The following is a 21,938-nucleotide window of genomic DNA, read 5'->3' as shown; positions in this document are numbered from 1 at the left end:
TCGGGAAAGCATAAATTAATCCAAGTGGGTAACTTAGATTTGGAGTTGTATCACTGGAAACTTATATGAACAGCCAAATTCAACACATCATCTCAGTGCTTCAAATTTATTTCTGTAGAAGGCAAGTACAAGTACAAAGTCTTTGACACTGACACAAGAACACCATAGCTTTGGACAGAAAGAAGAAAAAACAAACAACACTGAGGAAACACTGAGCTTATCATCATGTATGTATCTTAAGATGGCAGCAAGTTCACTTTTGGCCCTGCAACAAGATTTCACTTCAGTAGTTAGCAGCTTCTTGCAAAATTAACCAATGATGAAACAGTATTAATCTAAGTTAAGGCGCCAAGTTATTATAGTACCATGAAACGCTGCTTATAAAATGCCACTAGCTCTTTCGGATCGGTTTTTGTCTGCTTATAGGCGTCGATATTGTTCATCTCCTGCATCGCCAAATTTATGACAACAAAAAATATTATGACAAGAACTGAAATGATAAAAGAATATGACGCAGTAGGGGCAGAAAAACACCAGCAAAAGTTGAGGCTAATTTGAAAAGAATAATAGCATTCATGGCAAACATGAAGGCAACAAGAGAGAGAGAGAGAGAGAGAAACTAAGAGGTAGTGAACTAGATGTTAGCAGAACAATTCTCAATGTGCAAAGCATTTTAACAACTTTGCCAAAGCCTGCATGTCTTCAGCAGCAGTGAGAATATTAAAATCTCAAGGCCATTTTTTGATGGGGTTTGCATGGCTAAAAAATGAGCAGAGCATCAATTCTACATTTCTACAACCAAACAAGTAAACATGATGGTAGAACCAATTCTTTCATTGAAATTTAGCCCATAGCAGGTGAATTTCACAAGTGGATGTAGACAGCACATATAGCTTTCAAAAAATATACCTCAATCCATGCTGCCAGTTTAGGCCGGCCTGCTATGATGTCATACTGAAACGCCTCCAATAAGAAGATCTGGAATCTTTCAACAAAAGGAATGTAGGCAATGTCCGCCTGAAAACAACAAAATTCCATTCATATATCATAGCATAGAAGCTCAAATGATAAATAATAATACAGCCTAACCTATAATTACAACAGTGCAACCAAACTATAATTTTTTGAGAGATTATCATTAGTTTAAATATTTACACGTTTGAATACATTGCACCTCAATTAAGAAACAACGACTTAAAATTGCAGCACAAGGAAACCAATTTAGCATCACTGGGAAGCCAGCTTACCAGACTAATCTGGCCAAGGAAGAATGGACCATCAAATTTCTGAAGAGCATTTTCTAAGTAATCAAAAACAGCACCTGATGCAAGTTACAAATTTTAGTTAGTTCATATAATTAAAAAAAAAAAAAAAACCCAGTCAGGAAAAGAGCAGCACATACTAACCAACTTCTTTTGCCGGGTCCCCTTTAAATGAAGTAAACACTGTCCGTACAAAGGTGTCCAGATATGATAACAACTCCTCAAAGAATTTCTTTTTCTCAGGATCCTAAAACAGTTTCAAAAGATTATTTAAGTTAATTTAGACATAGAAGAGAAGCCTTCATCGAGGGTACTAAACGAGTCCAAGGATCTTACATCAGGTAAAAGAGAAGGTCCTTCAAAGTTGCTATCAACATATTTAATTAGATCAAGACTCTCCCCAATGATTTTCCCATTATGTTCCAAGGCGGGCACCTGGAAATGAAATTAACATAATAAACAATAAAGGAAAAGGGTCCAATAAAATTCAAACTTCGATAGTGACCCTTAAGGTTGACCAAGACTCCAAAAGTAGTGCTAGGAAATTTATCACTAATTTCTTATTCAAAAGAGGTCTTTCGCCGGTAGCCACAACTCAATATATACTAGGAACAAATGCAATTCCAAGCATCAAAATATTTTAGCAAAATGACAGAATAGCTTGGATCAACATTTTCCATAAAGCACCATTTGACAAAATTCTCCATTGACCTTGGAGATGCGATCCTAAACAAGGTCAAGTAGCTCTATTAAATTTACAACAGATCTTCAACCTTTTTTCACTTGTTCATTATTGGAAAGGCATAATATATTATTATCTTCACATGACTCACCTTGTTTTCAGGGTAAACTTTTTCCTTGTACCAAGCAGGTCTGTTTTGAAGGATCAAAGGAACCAATTTAATCTTGTCTTGCAGCCCCTGCAACTCAACAACATTCAAATCAATTATTTACATGAAAAGTTGGGAAAGGAAGACTAAAGGCCGTTACAAATCAGGACAAAAAATTACAAAGAAAGGAGAGTGCAAACAAAATCAAGGGAATAAGAAAACCTTATAATTCCTGGTGATCCACACACGCTGTGCAAAAGGGCAAGTATAACAAGTATACAACCTTTAAAAGATTTAACAAAAAAAAGGTGAACTTTATCATCGGGGCAAGAAAAATAATCAAACAAAATAGCAGTAAAAAAAAAAAGAAACTAACAGAAAACACAATTCTAAAGAGAATGTGAAACCTGGTAGTTCCATCAAAGAGAGGGGGTTGCTCAGCAGTAGCATCCAAAGGCGGAGGCAAAACCTCTACGGTACTAAAATCACAAACCAAGGGAAAAGACTTAAATGACATGAACTTTAGAGAAACCCACAAGCCAAACTTGATAGAGAAGAAGGTAGTTCAAGATTCTTACTCAGTAGCCATTGCTGTTAGTGAATTCTGGAGAGTTATGCCCTTTCTTTTTCTTTTTGGTTGGCCGTACTGATTTAATTTGGCTCACAATTGTGTCCACAAGCGAAATGGAAGTACTGGCCTTATATAGGGGTTAAAGTGATTCATGTGATAGTCAGCAGTGACGTAAATGACAGGTCACGTTTCCTTTTCTCTTCGGATGTATTGAGCCGTTTTCAGGGTTAAGATCATGGCAGGTTACATTTTCCCATAATTGTCTCAAGTCTTTCCTGTTTTCTTCTTGGATGAATGAATTTTATTCTCAGCCGTTTTGCTGTATTTACTACGTTAGCTTTGACCAAATCGACGATGGAGAAATCCTGAAAGTCGTCATCAACGACGGTATCCGTCTGTCACCTATTCGGTAATCCTACGTTTCTTCGTAATTTTGCCCTGTTCTCTCTGTTCAATAAGCCGCCGCAATCAACATCAATGGTCGAGGTACCATTAGACCAGTAGGCTTTAAGAATTGTATGAAATTTGGTGATGAATTGTTTGTTTAAAGGCGGAAAGGGTAATTCCCGAACAAGAGTAAGGAAACCAACATAATCAAAAGTTGACATAATGATGCGGAAAAATGAAGGGTAGGAGCGGTAGGTGTATTGATGGAAATAATAATTAATTAGATATTTTTAAAAAGGAAAAATATATATAAATATATTGAAATTTATTTTTATAGTGCTAGCAAGAATATTAAGTTATACTATAACAAACTCATAATTTATAGTAACAATTAACAATTTACATTAATAATTCATTAATCACTAATTTATTAACATATCCTGAAATATCTAATTAATTTTTAATGTCTTGATTTATATGTTTGTCTTGAATTTTGTTTATGATTATATTAAATGGACATAAGTTCAAAGGTGATAGCTGTTGCGAGGCTATATTTGTCCTGACCTAATTCCATATTTGATTTGATTTGATTTTATTTCATTTCATTGCGTTTATTTTGTTTTTTTTTTTTTTTTGTTGTCTTTGGGTCATAAAGGTAAGTGGGCTTATGACCCAATAAGATAAATAAATCACATTCAGACAAGCAATTATCCTTGGGCTAGCAAGCCCACAAACAACAAAGATCAGAAAAAATAACACACAATTGGATCAAACCACACAAAAGTTCAAAAACAGAAACAAATAAAAACTTCAAGAAAATCAATCAAAAGAAAACAAAGAAAAGGGAAAGTTCATCTGACAAATCCCTAAAGCTCTAAATATTATTATCAAGAAATATCTACCCAAAATCGAATCAAATCAAGGAAATTAAAATCACATATCTGCAAATCAATCAAAAAAAGGAAGTGAAAAAACCTATAAATTTCTAACCCTCGACACTGGAACGGACACAGAGAAGAAAACCCTAGGCAAACACAGAAGCAGATCCCCCATACAAACCCAGCAAACCCCATGTAAAACAGAAACAAACCCTATACAGAGACCAGCAAACATATACAAAGAGACAAGAGGCAAGCAAACACAAGCTAACACACGACAATACAGAGCGACATTCACAGCAAGCATTTGGCAATCTATGAACCCAGAAAATAAAATAAAAGAAAAAAGGTCTTTTCTTCTCTTCGAAGAAGATTACGATTCAAGTGATTTTTCGGTTTCCTACGAATTTTTCAATCCGAGAAGAAATTTGTTTGGAATTAACAAATTCCAATTACCAAAACAGGCATGCGCGAAAGGGGTATGAGTCGTTTTATTTTTATTTTATTTTTTTGACTTTGTTTAGTAATTATTTTCTTTCTAGCTTATTATTTATTGTTTATTTTTATACTAATAAAAATCCAGTGAAAAAATTATAAGGAAATAAATAATGTACTTAGGTGATAATATTTGTTTAGAATATGAAGAAAATTTAATAATAATAATAAAAAAAGTAGGTTAATAATATTAATTTAAAACTCTCATAAATTATTTTTCCAAGAGGATGCATTCATAAAAATTATTACAAGCACAAAAATAATAAATAAAAAACTAAAAAAATAGTATAGGATGTAATAAATTTAGGAGATCCTTCCAGAAAAAAAATGAAAATTATGATAATACAATAAATGTTTTATTTCAAAATTTATGGATCTTGTTCAACCCTCCTTGGTTTTCACCAACCCATTAAAAAAAGTGAAAAAAATTTTTCTTTCAAAATTTCCCAGTCTTCGTGAGCTCGTTGGGAAGATTCGGAAAAATTTTTTTTGTAAAATTTCCTCAATTTTTCCTAGCTCGTTGAGAAAATTGAGATAAGTTCTCTCTATCTTTTTGAATTTTCATAAATCCCAACATATAAAAAAATATAATATTTTTATAAAAAGACAACAAAAACCTTATGTTTTATTTCTGTTTTCAAACGGTAAAGTGTTAAATTTTTAGTTAATTTTTATACAATGTGCAAGTACTTCTATGATTAATTTGAAAGTTATGTTATTCTTTGAAATTAATTAATTTTAATTCGGTCATAACAATATTAGCAAATGTCTAAATCCAGATAAGTTTAGTTTAAATTACATTAAGTTTTGTCTATGCCACTCTAATGGTTATAGATATAAATAAATTGTATAATACATATAGATATAGACAACACGACCAAAAGCCATAAATTATCTTAGTGTTTTAGGGTTATACCTTCCATAATATTGTCCTAAATCATATGTTTATTTTAACATGTTGTGATTGGGGGATCTAGAGGCATGTTTATTGTCACAGGTTGGAATATAATTCCAATCTCGTTGTGATTAGGGGATCTAGAGGCATGTTTATTGTCACGAGCTAAAACTTAAGTACGGGTTGGAACTTAAGTTCAATCTTGTTGTGATCGGAGGATCTAGAGGCTTGTTTATTGTCATGGGCTAGAACTTAAGTAGGAGTTAGAACTTAAGTCCAATCTCATTGTAATCGGGGGATTCAGAGGCATGTTTATTGTCATAAGCTAAAACTTAAGTCCAATATCGTGCAAACTTAAACTTTAAAAATAGAATTTAAGTAAACCCATAAATCATAAGCTCACATTTTTAACTCAAAAGACATGCCAAATATATGGTGGAAGACTCATGTTTATATATTCAATACCCACTTTATCTCTTAATGATGTGGGATCCGTGACATTCTATCCCACTCAATTGTGTAACGCTCTCGTTGTATTAGTTTTTTACCTATAGAAGAGAGGAACTCTTACAGTAGTTCGAGTCTTCGTTGACTCCACATTAATAAAAATTGATATATGCTCTAATACCATTTGTCATGAGTTAGAATTCAAGTCTAACCTTGTACAGTTTTAAATTTTGAAAATAGAGTTTAAGTAAGCCCATAAATCACAAGCTCACATAAAATATTCACGTTTATATATCCAAGATCTATCCTATCTTTTTTTAATGTAGGATCCGTGATATATTCTACAAATATTTTTGTTTTGTTGCAAGCTTTGATGTTACAAGCATGAAGACACTAATTTACTTTTTGTGTGTTTTTTTTTAATGAATACCGATTCTACTTTAAAAAAAAAAAAGTGGAGAGATTGAATATGGAAATTCTTTTAAATGTCATAATCAATTAAATTGTATTTTTAAAATAAAATAATATATTATGAATTTGTAATAAAATAATAAATTTTTATGTAAAGTTTGCAACAAAATAATCCTATGTTATGTAAATTGTAGTAGGAATAATTAACTTTAGTCACTATTCTAAGTTCACATTTTTAACTTAAAAGACATGCTTAATATGTGGTGAAAGATCCATTTTAATAAATCTAAGACCCACTTTATCTCTTAATGATATGGGATCCGTGACATTCTATCCTACCCAATTGTGTAACGCTTTCGTTGTATTAGTTTTTTACCTATAGAGGAGAATAACTCTTACAGTAATCTGAGTCTTCGATGACTCCACATCAATAAAAATTCAAATACGTTCTAATACCATTTGTCATGGGTCGAAATTCAAGTCTAACCTTGTACAGTTTTAAATTTTGAAAATAAAGTTTAAGTAAGTCTATAAATCACAAGTTCACATAGAAGATCCACGTTTATATATCTAAAATCCATCATATCTTTCTCTAATGTAGGATCCGTGATATACTCTACAAATATTTTTGTTTTGTTACAAGCTTTGATTTTACAAGCATGAAGACACTAATTTACTTTTTGTGTGTTTTTTTTAATGAATATTGATTCTACTTTAAAAAAAAAAAGTGGAGAGATTGAATATGGAAATTCTTTTAAATGTCATAATCAAGTAAATTGTATTTTTAAAATAAAATAATATATTATGAATTTGTAATAAAATAATAAAATTTTATGTAAAGTTTGCAACAAAATAATCCTATGTTATGTAAATTGTAATAGGAATAATTAACTTTAGTCACTATTCTATGTTCCAAGAAATAAGTGCAAAAGGGGAGCCAAACAAGGAATAAGTTAAAATAAGCGGGAAATGTATACTAAGCTTTGTAACACTTCATTTACAGAGTGAACTATGAAGAACTGGGGAAAGCTTGATGTGACCATTGGATTATAAAATCAATGAACTGTTGGATTATAATCTTGATAAACCAACTCAGTGACCTAGGTCTTGATCATTGGAAACAAACCAAAAGTTTTAGTCAAAGTAAGACAATAACAAAAACTTGTTCACAATCAAGAATGGCTTTTGATCAAGTAATGTCAACTACGATGAAATTTCCAATGGGTTATCGTTTCGTCCCAACTGAAGAAGAGCTCGTTCTCGGATACCTCTTGAAGAAGGTAAAAGGAGAAACGCTACCATCTCAGGCAGTCATCGACTGTGAAATCTATGGAGATGATAAGGAGCCATGGAAGATTTTTAATCAGACTTCAACCGATAAGTTTTATGTCTTCACTAAGCTGAAGAAGAAGAATGGTAGGGGAAGAAGGATAGATCGGACGGCTGGTTATGGGACATGGAAAGCTCAAAACACCTATCTTGTTATGGATTCTAAGAATAATCATGTCGGCTTCAACAAACTTTTTGTCTTCGAAGTTAAAGGTTCTGATTCCAATAATGCTATCAATGGACATTGGCTGATGCATGAATTTTCGCTCCTTAATGATAAGGTAAGTTCTCCCTTTATATGTTTTTAAGAAAGAAGATTACTGTAATAAAAACCTAAAAAAAATAGAACTGGTAGTGTCACAAAAAGATAGATACATGAGTTGCAGGCTGTGCTTTTTTTTATTGCTTTGTGCTCTCTTTTTTTCCATCTCTTGTGGTTTGCTCACTGATACTTTGTGCACTCTCTCTTATATCATATGTTGTTTCAGTTTTTTAGATATTCCCGCTTCTGCATATTGAGTTTTCTAGAAACATATTCAATACTTGTTATATTGATTCCTTGTTATCCAGCCTTGGTCCAGGGTTCTTTAGAAGTTGCGAATAGTTTACATGCTTGATTATGCAAGTTTATTTCTCTTGCAGAGTGACTTCGTCCTCTGCGAAATTAGAAACAAGAATGCAACTGGTGTAATTCAAACGGAGAAAGAAGACTGTGAAAAAGGATCAATTGTTGAAGAACTTGAATCTTGTGAAGATGGAATATTGACAGTTGAAGAACTTGAAGACATGATGATAGGGGCTGAAGAAAGTTTTCAATCGGAGAAAGAAGATTGTTCAAAAGGATCAACTGTTATAAAACTTGCATCTTGTGAAGTTTGGATGGACACTCGAGGAACTTGAGGACATCATGATGGGTGCTGAAGAAAGTTTGGACCATTCCAAACACTGAGTGATCAGCGGGTTCAAGCCATCGATACTTTAGGAAAAAGAGGTTTAGAAATTGAAGAAGTTGAGCAGCAAATAAGGGTAAGATTCAACCGCTCAATTGAAGACACTCAGAATTCTGCCACTGTAGCAGCAACACCTATATCTACTCGAAGCATATGAGGAAGCATTGGGCTTTGCTGCAGCTGAGGAAGGATTGCCGGCTGAAGAACCTAAATATTCTGAAGGCATGCAAAACTTTTTGCCAACAGCAATAGCAAATCAAGTATCTACTTCAGCAGCAGCCTCAGAATACTTTGATGCAGATTTCTCTGATTGTAATCCTGAATTAATTAACCTTCTGCTTTTTGGTGTATTCTGAGATGTATAGCCCTGAGACTTTGGACAAGCCAAAGTATGAAATCCAAAGTCTGGGAGCATGAATTCATTGTGTAACTGAATCTGATGCTTTAATACTTATTGTTACCTAGGCAGGATTTCTGCTATTTGTTAAGGGCTTTAGAACTTGTTTGTTTCCTATTTCAGGTGATAAGCAATCATTTATTGGGAGCTATGCCTCCCTATGTACTGATCCATGTTAATCAGATTCTTATTAATAAATCTTCTTATGATTTAGCACAAAGTATTAACTACCTAATTAGCCACTTTGATAACTTTTAGCTAACAATTCTCAAAAAGTTGTGTTGTGTATAGTTATGCTTATGCAAGTTGTTAATACATAATCTAAACAGACCACTAATGTTTCAACATCCAATTATCCTCAAAGCTTACATTTGGGGAAACAGAAGGCCCTCCAGAGTTGCTGTCCGCATATATAACCAAATCAGGACTCTTTCCCTCATGATTTTGCCATTGTGTTCCAATGACGGCGCCTGAAGATCAAGTGCAATCTATTTTCAGTCAAGGAAGTAAACCTGGTAGTTCCATCAAACAAAGGAGGTTCTTCTGCAGCACCATCCTAACCATGAGGAGCAAAACCTCAGTCTGATTCAAGTTTCAGTTAAATGCACGTCTTTAGAAGAGGTTTCTTACCTTCTTTTGTATTATCTTTGGCTCTTCTTGTCTGATAGATTTTGATTACCTGAATACTAATTCCTAAACTGGAATATTGATCTACCTAATACATATTTCCCTTCTCCAATCTTAATTCTAACGGTTAAGAAGAAGTTCCTGTTCAGAATTCATCTGTCATAGCCTAGGCTTGATCATTTTTAGACTGGTCTGCAAGTTCAGATCGTTGTCGAACTGATATTGCACAGACCTGCTTAAGAATTTTGCTTCACTTTTTCTTAAATAATGAGCTATAGATCAAATTCAATACCTCAAGCATCTACGGTGACTTCAATTAAAAGTTTCCTGCTTTTATGAAATAAACAAAACTTGCTTTGAAGATAAATACCTTGAGGAAAAATACTTTTTGAGCGCCCTACATGCAAAAATGCATCACTAAATAATAATATTATTGGTAAAGTTCATGTTAAATGAAAGAATGATTCAGTAAGTATAACAGTAAGACCAATAATAAATGAAAACATGATTGAATGGCAAAAATGCATTACAGAGAGAACACCATTTAATCGTTCTTTCATTCCTCACTCGATTAAGCAACAATAAAGCCTATAAATGTTAATAGACTACAAACGCAGAAACTTACTCTTCTTTTTTGACATTCAACAAACAAAACGTTAAGATTAAGAATCCAACAAGATAAGGTTCTCAAGATCTGGTTGGGTGTAAGAACACACTCATACGGGCATAATTGAACTTTGCTTTTTCTGCAATTCAATCAGCCACTTAGTTTTCTTCACAACAAACATGACAAAACCTGAAAGAAGAGGTTCCTCAACCACCTGATGCTCTGACTTACAGCATCAACTTCCCAGTGAAGAGGTCTAAAAGGATCATTCACTGAAGATATGAGAACAGCAGAATCTGACTCAAAAACAGCTTCCTTAAACAGCAGAAAGATGGCTAATTTATTTCCTTTGAGAAGTGCCCCAGCCTTGCTTATAAGACAGGAACTGCATGAAACCACCGTGGCTGGCGCATGAATAATATTCCCTGATCTATCCCTATAAAATGGTCCAACTCCTGTCCTCGCTAAGTTAGCATGAGGTTAATGCGACGTTTTGCTTTTCTTTCACATTGTATACAATCTCTACAAATATTCAGCTATATCTATCATGGATAAATTTAAATTGTTTAAGGCATTACTGAAAATAACTTTCTCCCATCAACGGCAATCTTTTAATTATTTATGCCTGGTGATACTAGTAATTTTTTTATAAAGCTTTCCTTGAATATATTCTTTTCACCTCACGTCAAGAACAAAAAACAAAGGAGTTACTAAATGAGCAAAAAAAGACATGGAAGAACGAGACAGCTATCATTGATCTTCATTGAAGGTTGAAGAGAGGTGAGAAAAAAAAGAATGAGCAACATTTTGCGTGCTTCCTTATATTGAAGAATAAACATACAGAATACAGACCCTTCACCTGCTCTTGCATTTAACTTGATTACAGCAAGTCAGCCTTCTTAGCTAAACTCAACAGCACTCCAGCACCAAGACTTGCCGCTACAAAACCAAGTGATGCCTCTGTAGATATATGAAATCCTGCAGAAAAGTAGTTAAAATGTTAAATGTTCTCTTTTCAGTTATTAGACAGAATCAAAGAGATTTTATATTGATTGATACGGATCCAAGGTACAAACCAAAGAAATCAAGGATCATTTTGCACCCAATGAAACCTAGAACAACTCCAATGGAAGGCTGCCAAAGGAAAGGAACAGAAAAACCAGTATAAAAGTTGTCAGAAAAAATTGGTACTTATCAACATCCAACAATAATCTATGTAAGAATTAAAAATTGCCAGCAGAATATTGCGATGAACCAATTTGTACAAGTTGCATGGATGCATTTCTCAATGACCCAGATAATCTTTGATCATATTATATATGAAAATTCATCACATTCTCTTCAATATACAACATATGTTTGAAGTCCTACATGTTCACTTGCATGCAGTCAAAGGCATGCACAAGAAACTCAAGACGGTAAAACTTTACCTGTAGATATTCCAAATCTGCCATACCCTCAGCAATGAGTGTGTAAAGTGACCTTAAACCTTCAAGGAATAGCATAGTAAATTAATCCTCCACCATGAGAGAGAAAGATTTATATTGAGAATATGTAACAAGAATTACCTAAGATAGCAAAGAGATTAGATGAAAAAACTATGAAAGGATCCCGTGTAACACCGAAAACAGCTGGTATTGAGTCAACCTGAAGAAAATGAAAAATTGCATATCATTACATCATTAACCAGCAAAGTCCATATGCCAGCCATGGGTGAGGAAGCATGAGACCTACAGCAAAGGCTATGTCACTGAGCTCAATAACCGCTACTGTGAGAAGCAAAGGAGTGGCCTGCCCAAAATGTTTGACACCTGTTAGAATGGAGAATTCATTGAACTCAGTAAAGGAACTTAAAAAGTTTTCAGAATATGAAAATTTTGCTAGTTTATAGTTCACATGACATACAATATGATGGCATTAACAAGAATAGAGAATGTGGAAACTGTAATAGGATGACTTACTATCCAATTGCCATCCTGTTTTGTTATAAATCTATTACCATCATAATTAGCTGCAATGATAAAAGCAAAAAGAATTAAATCTAGATCACAAGCATTAACTAATGCAAAGAAATTAGTTCAAATGGTTCAACAAAACATCAAAGATTTGCAGTCTGCACATAAGTATTCAACCTTTAAAAGAATAAACAAAATAAACTACACGAACTTAGACAAAAAGTAGATGGGGATTTAATGCAAACATAAAATATTACTTGTGACAGGGATAAATCTCCGGCATGTCTTCACTATGAAGTTGTTGGACAGATCACTGTCATCCTCATCGTCATCAGAAAATAGCTATCAGAAATTAAAGAAAATGATGAGCCACTATAATTTGAACTCAATGAATCAAACATAGCACATGGAGAAGCTAAAAGAACTGTCGTGAATATGGTAAATAAGATTCCAGCACAACATAATAGATAGAAACCAATATGATTGCAAAACCAATCAGTAGAGATACAGAACCTTGAAAGATGTGAAGAGGAGTACAGCAGCCAGTAGTAGGTTGACAATCTCAAACCTCTAAAACAGCACAGGCAGAATATATGAGCCCAGACTAGCAGTAAAGCATGCTTCATGTGCAAACAGATGCAAATTTGATAAGTGAACAATGATCTACCTGAAGGGTGGCTGTTCCAAGCAGTATTAATGACAAACGGAAGATGACTGCACCAGCAATACCATAAGATAGTACCCGGTTCTACATTTTGAACATAACAAACTTGCAATTACCAGAGGTTAACATGGAATAGCTCATCTTGCGCAAGTATGTCTTTTCTCAGATATGTAATGCTAAATATTGACAGCCTTAGGCTCTATAGTCATATGGAATTATAGCATTGACTTAAGCAGATAGATAAATGTATGGCACCTGATACATATGTGGCACTTTGAAGTACTTGAAAATCAGAACAAAGACAAATAAATTGTCCACTGACAAACTTTGCTCCAATATGTACCTGAAAGGGAATCATAATTGTTGATATAACTGAATAAACCTGTTAAACCCAAACTTGAAAGCATAAAATTCATTAAAAAAGAGATGAAAAGACCACGACAATCAGATAGATGTATAGGAATCGACTTGTGGTTAGCTTTCCAAACTCAAAAGTTCCACATACCCAGCAAAGTATTCTGATGCCGGGCCAACTCCCTCCTTCAATCCCAGACCAACTCCAAAAGCCACGGCGGCGCAGACCTGTACGTAGGAATTAATGCCCAAAATGTCCTTAATCCTTAGAATGACTAAAATCAAAACATTGTTCAATAAAGGATAAATAACAATAATTTCAGAGAACCCACCCACAGAGCAACAGTTTTAACAGACGATGCATAAGTTTCATTTTCCTGAAGTTTCTCCTCTGAATCAGCATATGAATACGAAGCTATCCTCTCCCCTTCTGCTGATTTATTTATTCCATAAATCCATCATTTTCTCGAACAACAATAAAATCAAAACAAAATGCTTCTAATTTTGAAGATTAACACAAATTCATTAAGTTAATAAAAATAATTACCTGTCGATAAATCCTCCTGCTCCATTCCTCTGGAGCAGACGACCGGGAAGTATTGCGTGCGGCGGATATTGATAACTGAAATCACAAATTAAAATGCAAAAGAAAAAAAAATCAAAATCGAGCAGGTCAGTTAAATAATTAACGCGTGAACATAAAGATTATAGCGGGGGACCTGATTGAATAGTAGAGAGACGAGGATGATCGAACCGGAGCTTGGTCCATCTGGGAGCTTGAACCGGAGGCGAGATTGGCGCAACCCTGCGATCAAAATTGAGAGCGATTCGAATGCCACCGCCGTGGTGAACGGCTGAAGCTAAACCCATGGGATTTTGAGTTTCGAGCTCGGCGGTGGAGAGTTAAAATAATTACAAAAAATTATACTATTTCTGTGGTTGGGAAATTTAAAATATGAGAAAAGGAGAAAGGTTTAAATAAATCTTATCCACTTAAATTGAATTAATTTTTTCCGTTTCTCCGGAAATGGAATTTGTCTTTGTTTGCTGGCTTTGGTTTTTATGATGGAGTGAAGGACTCTGAAAGTCTGACAGTCCACTTCCTATGGTCCCGCCAGAATCGCAATGTCGTGTTGCGAAAACGATAAGAGCAGCTAGTAAACGATGTCGTTCCATTCGTTCAAGGCTTAAATTAGAATCTATATATATTTATCAACTAATACAAATTTTTTTTTTTGAAATTGAAGATTCAAACAATTTTTTTAAACGAAAAATATGATAATATACATTTCTCGTCAAATTATATCTTTAGATGTATTTATATTTGTTTATATTTTCACAAATTTTGAAGTACTTTATTTTAGTAAGTTTTTTTTTGTATTTTATTGTCATTTCTTTTTTTTATTGTATTAATTATCATTTGGTGACCATTGTTGGTGTATTTTCAAAATAAAAAATTATATCACATAATGAAAAGCTATCTTAATTCAAAAGTTATGTCACATAAAATGATATAATATGTCTATTGAATTATAGGCAGATTTTCATGTGAATAGTTATGTCTCTTGATAATATGATATCCAAGAGTTACGAAACAAATTAAAAAGACACCATGCTGAAAAGTTAAATATGAAAAGTTATTGTTTTAAGTTATAACTTAAAAGTTATAATTTATAGAATGAATAGTTATCTCTTCATAAGATAATTATTGAAACAATACCTTTATCCAAAAATTGTGTCTGGCAAAACGTAAAGATATCTTTTAGACAAAATGGTGCCTTAATGAAAGGATTGTGTCATCGAAGAAGAGACACTTGCATGTCTATATAAAGGGCTTATTGTCAACCATTTTGACACGTCAAATCAAACACACAACAAGTGCAGAAATATCAAGAGTAAGAAAAATTTTGTGTTCTTTTAACATAAACACTTAAGTTTCCATCATCTACAAAAGTTTTCAAATTTCTTATAATCTACTTATTGCAGAAAGTAGGCTCTAAGGCCAAACAACTTTACAAACCCTCAGGATAATCTAGCAGTTTACTATCGTAAAGTGCAATACAAAGTTAGACGTTAGCTTCATTGTATCCCTAAGATTATTCGCATTATTCCCCTTTGTATACTGAGTGGTGGGGTGAAAAAAATCTTAAAGATAAAATCTATTAAAAGGCTCACATTGAAGTTAATTTTGCCGGTTCCTTGAATTTCATCTAAACCCCATTTGCACCAACAACCATAGAGTGAAACATAGTATATTAGAATATAGTTACATGAACCGACAAATTATAAAATGCGATGAGGCATAGAAAAATATTATAACACTTAAGAGTATTATATATGGTTCACAATTTACTAATAAGTAAGTTTTCTAAATTTATAGAAGATATGTGTTCATTTTGTACTAACATTGTAACTTTAAGGTGATCATGTTACTTACTAATTTATTATATTTATATTATAAAATTGATTTTATATCGAGGGTATCAACCGATATCTTATAATTGGATATCTTGTATTATCTGATTGAATTAAATAAAATTAAAATACCCTAAAATTGAGTTCAAGTAAGATTTAGGTAGTGGAGGTCTTAGAGTACCGAGTACCTATACTCAATTATAAATAATAATTTTTAATATTAAATTTTAGTTATATATATTATTTTTATTTATAAATTTTTTATAATTAATGTAATACTTATTAAAATTTATTAATTGTTTTAATTATGATTTTAAATTTAATTTTTTATGAATTAATTTTAATTTATTAATTTAATTTTCATTAATCAACTTTTAATGAATAATAATTAAAATATTATAATACTCCGTACTTTGATATGTTGACTAATAGAACTTATCGATACCAATTAAGGTTAATTAGAGTGTTTAAAAGTAATGAATGGTGAAATGAATGGTTTGAAATAAAATATCTCGCACGCGAGAAAATAACAATTAAATAATAATTTTTTTATTGAGGATTTGAAATAAAATAATATTTTATTTCAAAAATAATATTAAAATATTAATATTTTATTCAATGTCGAAATTTTTTCATGAAGGAGTATATGGTCAATCTAAGTGGGGGAGAAGAGGAACGAGAAAATTTCAGAGAAAAATGACATTAATGGAGCCTGCATGTCTTTATTAAATAAAGCTAACACGGGTAAGTAAATATTTAAATATTACGGTAATACCGCGTTTGAAGTATAAACTTTATTTTTAATTGATACAAGTGTTAAGGAAGAAAAAATGGAAAGAAATTGAAATTAAAATATTGTGGGATGATACAATTAAAAAGGGTGAAAACCTTGAAGGGTAAAATGATAATTTTACCATTAGTTTGGTCAAAGCTTCCAAATGAAGCTTTGATTTTTCATCCTTATCCCATGGCCGATTCTTATCCACCCAAAAGATATTTCTTTTCTTCTCCTTCATGCTCCCATGCCATTTTTCACCCTACCACCATGCATTTGAAAAGATAAATGGAGAAAATCGAATAAAGGAAGAAAAGAGAGAAAAGTGAAAGGCTTGGGTAGTGAGTGATTCAAGAGTAATTGAAGAAATATCAAGTAGGTCTCAAGATTCAAGACACAGAAGGTAAGGATTTTTGTATTTTAAGCTCACGGTTGGTTAAATCTTTGGAGAAATAATGTGTGAATCATTTTGGCAGCTTGATGATTAATGTTTTGAAGGAATAGTGGAGTGCATGTACGGGTCAAGCAACCATAAAGGTAAAAACGAATGATGTTTTAAGTATAGTTGAGAAATCTTGAGAAATAGTTATTGTTGTGTAGTTGAAATTTTAAGTGGCATATTGTGAGGAATTATGGTTGTTGAAAGAATCTATTTGCATCAGTTAGTTGAATAAGGATTCATGATGGAAGGAAAAAGAGAAGTAGAAATTATGTACACTAAAAATATTGAATTTGGATTGTTGCTAGGAAGTGCAAAAGTAAAGATAGTGTACTGTGGTGGCGTGTCGGACAAAATAAAGAGCGATCGGCAAGTAGAAATAGCTAAATACGTCCCCGAATTAATAGCGATGTAATATCCCGCTATCGTAAGGTGAGTGAATTTGCATTAAAATGTTTTGGGATAAATGCATATGTATTTGGTTGAATCACTTGAAATATTTTATTGAACTTTTCTTTAAATATNTATGTTATTTGGTTGAATCACTTGAAATATTTTATTGAACTTTTCTTTAAATATGCATGGGAACAAGCCTTTGATGAAACGTTTTTATGATGTGAAATGTGTAGTGTGATGAATTCATGTGTTCCTCTATTATGATAATATGTATGTTATGCCTTGAACGATAATGTTGTGTGATAATTATAACCGTGCGTGTGCAGTGTGGGAGTGCACATGACAGTGCTAGTAGTGTGCGGTGTGGGAGAGCACACGCCGATAATATATGCCATGTGCGGTGTGGGATAGCACATGATGATGATATATGCCTTGTGCAGTGTGGGAGAGCACATGATGATGATATATGCCGTGTGCGGTGTGGGAGTGCACATGATGGTGATGGTGAGGTGCAGTGTGGGAGTGCACCCGATGATGATATTGTAATGTGCAATGTGGGAGTGCACATGAGCCGGGGGAGAGCTGGGGTGATGTCGATATTTGTATATATGTTTATATATGTTATATAGAGGTTACGGAAATAAAATGTGATTGTATCGAATGTTGAATGTTAAAAAAATTGTTAAATACGTTCAAATTGATTTTCATTGCAGCAATAATGGATTTATATTGTGACAAGAATTCTTCTAACTTAATTGTCTGGACTTTTGTTACAGCGAAATTCATTCTCGCTGCAGCGAGAAACTCTCGGGTGTTGGGGGCTTGACTAGCCCGAATTTTTGATGCAGCGGAAATGCATTCTCGCTGCAATGAGAAACTCTCGGGTGGTTGGTTCAAAATTTTGCCTTGGATTTCGCTGCAACAAAATTTCATTCTTTGCAGCGAGAAACTCTCGGGTGGTTGGTTCAAAATTTTGCCTTGGATTTCGCTGCAACAAAATTTCATTCTTTGCAGCGAGAATGCCTTTTCGCTGCAGCGAGATTCCTTTTGCCATGCTTGCCTTGCTTGGATTCTATTGTAGTTTTCACTCCTTTTAACTTCATGATTGACCATGGATCCTTTAACACTAAGGGATTAAATAATCAAAGTTTGAAATCAGGGGTTTTAGTAAGAAATTAAATTAAATTACATTGTTTTTAACATAAGTGCATCATGTTTCTACACTTTCCTTATCGTTTGCTTGTTCCCTTCCTATATTCACTCACTAGGTTTATACTCACTCTTTTTAACTTCATGTTTTCATATTCGGAGATAGTTAGAATCTAAATTGAAGTGTCCAATTGTATTCGCCATTTGGTAAGTACCATGACATCCAATAGCGATACCCACGCCCATAGTTACTCCGCCGATAGTTAAGGTCTTTTGCATGTGTATATAATTGCTTAAATGTAAACTGTAAGATTGTTGTGCACTTTGTATGTTTGATTTGATTAACCTTGTTATTTAGGGTTGACGAATGATAACCCTATTTTGAAAACTTTATATATATATACTTGGTTCCCACGGTTTAATTTCGAAAGTATATTGATTAAAAATTATGAATTTCAGATTTTAAAGAAAAAGATGCTTGCTTGGGCCTGGTGGGCTATGCCTATTGAGCCCTTGCACCGATCATGGTCCAAAAATTGGACTGTGATAGATATTCGAATACGAGTTTGAGTAATGATTAAAACTTTTAAGTATTTATAAAATTCAGATTAAGATAGTTTAAAAATACATACCAAGTTCTCTACTATTTGACATCCTTATTCTATTTCATCAAATGATGATGAGTTAGGAGAATATAAAAATAAGTTTCATTTAAAAATAGAAAAATTAAATAATTTTTATTATTTATTTTTTAAATTCAAGAATTATTTTTGGATGCAATTAAGTATTTTTCTATGCATATAATTATTCTCTTGTTCACTTCAAACTTTCAAATTTTATTAGATTATATACTTTTTCAAGGTAAAAAATTATTTTTCTATTTATTTAAGAAAATTTAAATAAATTTTTATTTTTTATTATCTTTAATTAAGTTTTGATACTTTTATTTCGGATCAAATAAACTCTTATGATTAATGATTAACTAATTGTCATTAATTAAAATAATATTTGTTATTTAATATACACATGATACTAATATGATATTGATGTGAGAGATAAAAAATATCATATGATTATATTATTATAATATATTAATATGCCACATCATTATAAATTACGTTACGTCAATATACTATATCATCATTAATTATGATATATTAGTATATTATGTTAACATTATTTAATATAAAATGATAAATAATATTTTGATTAAGTCAATCAGTAACCATAAAAAGTTTATTTGATTAAAAATAAAAATATAATGTCTTATTTGATTTAAAATAAAAATATAAAAATTTATAAATGTAATAAAAGTGTAAAAATTTATTTAAATAATTAAAAAATTTTAAATATTATGTAAAAAATGATTACTAATAGAAAAATTGTAAAAATAGAAGGGAGGAAAGAATAAAAACAGCGCCGGATAACTAGTGCTTTGACCAATATCGCAGAATAATCTCGCAAGGGAAAAATATCGCAGCGCTTTCACATTTGGGCTCGCGGTTTTTCCATTGTTTTGTTTTCTTTACTCGTACCAAAGATCCAGCAAGTCTTACCCGACCCAAACTATTTAAGAGAAAAAGAAAAGAAAAAGAGAGATTGCCCGTCATCGCCTCACGCTCTTAGACATCGCTTGTACATTTCACGCAACCCTAACTACCGACATACCACTCCGATGGCAACCACCACCGAGAAACCCGTCGCTACCGCAACCACCACCACCACCACCGCTCCCGCACCCGTCGCTGCTGCTAATTCGTCGGCAGAACCAAACCCTAAGAAGACCGTGGATTCCGCGCCACCTTCCACGGGTAAGTCAGATCCTCCAAGCGCTGTCGCTCCCGCCGCTGCTGAGGTATCTTTGAAAGAGAGTGAGGGCTCGAAGATCACCGGGACGACTGTGAGCTCCGTCGCAGGTGATAGCGGCGGTTCCGTTAACGATATCCAGAAGAAGATTCGCCGAGCTGAGCGTTTCGGCGTTCCTGTCCAGTTGTCTGAGCAAGAGAAGCGTAATTCTAGGGCCGAGAGGTAATCTCGTTTCTCCCTCTTTTTTTTTTTTGTTTTCTTTAGGGTTTATCGGGGATCTTTAGGGTCTTTGTTAAAGCTTATTTCTAGTTGATGAGTTTCTGAAGAGAAGAGATGAAAATTTTTATTTTATTTTGATTTATTGCTGAAAACGACAACTGTAATAGTTTTCTTTAAATGTGATTTTTGAGGTTATAATGATTCTCAAGAGATGAGTCTAACCCTTTGTACTCTTACCTTACTAAGCATGCCTGCGTGTTTGCTGGGGATAGTTTGGCATGATAAGGTGATTTTTGATGTTGATTGGTTTTTAATGTGATTAGAGAGAAATTCTATGGCACCTGAAAGTGTTACTACACTGAAAGTTTTTTTTTTTTAATGGTAAAGCTGTAGTTGTGGATGGTGAATTTCATTTCTTGACTTTTGCTTGTGTTTCTGACGTGTGACTGTGGATCAATCATGTTGCAGGTTTGGCACTGCACCCAGCTCGAATGGATCTGAAGCAGCTAAGCAATCAGAGGAGCTGAAGAGGAAGGCTAGAGCAGAGAGGTTTTCATTCCATACCACTTTTACCCTGTGATAATATGGCTTGGGTGTTGCATTTTGTCATTATGTGGTTAATTCTTTTTGTGGTTTCTCAGGTTTGGGCTTGCGGTACCCTCTGCGGCTACTACTGATGAGGAGGCAAAGAAGAAAGCTCGTCTTGCTAGATTTGCACCATATTCCAAAACTGATTCAGTGGAAGAAGAAAAAAGAAAAGCAAGGGCAATCAGGTTCCACTGCTAAAGAACTCTTTCCTTCATTGTTAGAGATCTATAAATGCCTTCAGAAATTTGCATTGAAAAGGTTTATTCATGTTGAGATTCAACTTTGATTTTACTTGGTCTTTCCAGGTTTTCGAATCCTCCGTCAGGTTCTTTACCCCAGGTGAATGGCAAGGGAAATCTGGATCCAGTAAGGCCTTAATTAGTTGTTTCTCGGGCAGATTTCTTGGCTAGGAGAAAATCAAGTGTTTTAAAGGTGCTGGGATACTGATTTCTCTACCCTTTTCTGTCAGGAGGCTCCTATTGCTGGAAAGGCTGGTGGAGGACCCTAAATAGAAATTGCCTACATAGTTAGAAGGTATCTTGGAGATATACATTCCTTTAATCTTGTATGTATAGATAGCTAGTATACTTGTTGAAATTGGTACTTTCATATTATTATCAATTACTTATGTTATGCATTATCTTTTTCTTTTGCTTGTCAGGTCTAGTGTCGTAACAGCTTGTGATTCCCTCAGCAGCTTCTTTACAATGTTTTCTTTTCAACCTCAGAATTCTTAGATGCAGTATTCCTTCATCCTCAGATAAATTTCTAATGCAGTGAAGATGGTTTTTTGGGAAGTTTGGAAGGTGCTTTTTGTTATTTCTGGTACAGCTGTGGTGTCTGTTCACTTGGTGAGGCCTAGAGGAATCAACAACCACCTGTAGTGTTAACCTATCTCAAATCATACAAAGAGAGTTAGAAATTCTGGAGTAATGGCTAGAAATTTTCAACTTTTCCCTTTTGATAATATAATTGAGAAAGAATGGAGCGGTTATTAGTTTCCTATGAAAAAGGTTAATTGATTTGTTTTTTTGCCTTGGTAACATTTGGGCGGGGTTTTCTTACTCTTCCAAGTTGCATAGCATGATCAAG

General features: G+C 33.4%; 4 protein-coding genes and 1 long non-coding RNA gene across 8 annotated transcripts; 3 read left to right on the top strand and 2 right to left on the bottom strand.

The window, feature by feature from the left end:
* Positions 67–2,785, bottom strand: LOC18597872 (glutathione S-transferase L3). Of its 2 annotated transcripts, none has more exons than XM_007027126.2 (10): positions 2,671–2,785; positions 2,500–2,571; positions 2,315–2,375; positions 2,096–2,182; positions 1,599–1,697; positions 1,407–1,509; positions 1,248–1,321; positions 910–1,017; positions 366–446; positions 67–281 (listed from the first exon to the last, which is right to left on the bottom strand). In XM_007027126.2, exons 1-10 carry the CDS (start codon positions 2,679–2,681, stop codon positions 279–281), a joined length of 699 nt encoding a protein of 232 aa, XP_007027188.1. In that variant the 5' UTR covers positions 2,682–2,785; the 3' UTR covers positions 67–278. The 2 variants fall into 2 exon arrangements, with proteins under 2 accessions (XP_007027188.1, XP_007027187.1); XM_007027125.2 differs by having other exon boundaries at positions 67–265.
* LOC18597871 (NAC domain-containing protein 19) lies at positions 7,355–8,405 on the top strand. Its single transcript, XM_018120884.1, has 2 exons — positions 7,355–7,786; positions 8,148–8,405. The coding sequence occupies exons 1-2, from the start codon at positions 7,355–7,357 to the stop codon at positions 8,403–8,405; spliced, it is 690 nt and encodes a 229-aa protein (XP_017976373.1).
* On the bottom strand, positions 10,006–14,010 carry LOC18597870 (thylakoid membrane protein TERC, chloroplastic). Of its 3 annotated transcripts, none has more exons than XM_018122119.1 (14): positions 13,779–14,010; positions 13,607–13,681; positions 13,392–13,492; positions 13,211–13,287; positions 12,961–13,048; positions 12,709–12,789; positions 12,555–12,611; positions 12,299–12,383; positions 12,048–12,097; positions 11,821–11,877; positions 11,655–11,733; positions 11,517–11,575; positions 11,163–11,220; positions 10,006–11,064 (listed from the first exon to the last, which is right to left on the bottom strand). In XM_018122119.1, the coding sequence occupies exons 1-14, from the start codon at positions 13,927–13,929 to the stop codon at positions 10,967–10,969; spliced, it is 1,116 nt and encodes a 371-aa protein (XP_017977608.1). In that variant the 5' UTR covers positions 13,930–14,010; the 3' UTR covers positions 10,006–10,966. The 3 variants fall into 3 exon arrangements, with proteins under 3 accessions (XP_017977608.1, XP_007027184.2, XP_017977609.1); XM_007027122.2 differs by having other exon boundaries at positions 13,392–13,489; XM_018122120.1 differs by having other exon boundaries at positions 13,392–13,489; positions 13,814–14,008.
* LOC108662166 lies at positions 16,664–18,289 on the top strand. Its single transcript, XR_001927954.1, has 3 exons — positions 16,664–16,786; positions 16,997–17,120; positions 17,861–18,289. It is a non-coding gene; the product is annotated as an uncharacterized LOC108662166 (long non-coding RNA).
* LOC18597869 (protein MODIFIER OF SNC1 11) lies at positions 19,693–21,889 on the top strand. The gene is made up of 6 exons (XM_018122112.1): positions 19,693–20,261; positions 20,727–20,807; positions 20,900–21,031; positions 21,152–21,212; positions 21,316–21,380; positions 21,508–21,889. Exons 1-5 carry the CDS (start codon positions 19,909–19,911, stop codon positions 21,352–21,354), a joined length of 666 nt encoding a protein of 221 aa, XP_017977601.1. The 5' UTR covers positions 19,693–19,908; the 3' UTR covers positions 21,355–21,380; positions 21,508–21,889.

This window comes from Theobroma cacao, chromosome 5 (genome assembly GCF_000208745.1).
Source record: "Theobroma cacao cultivar B97-61/B2 chromosome 5, Criollo_cocoa_genome_V2, whole genome shotgun sequence".
Taxonomy (NCBI): domain Eukaryota; kingdom Viridiplantae; phylum Streptophyta; class Magnoliopsida; order Malvales; family Malvaceae; genus Theobroma; species Theobroma cacao.
The sequence above is the reverse complement of the archived record's forward strand: the minus strand, read 5'-3'. Positions and strand labels throughout refer to the sequence as shown.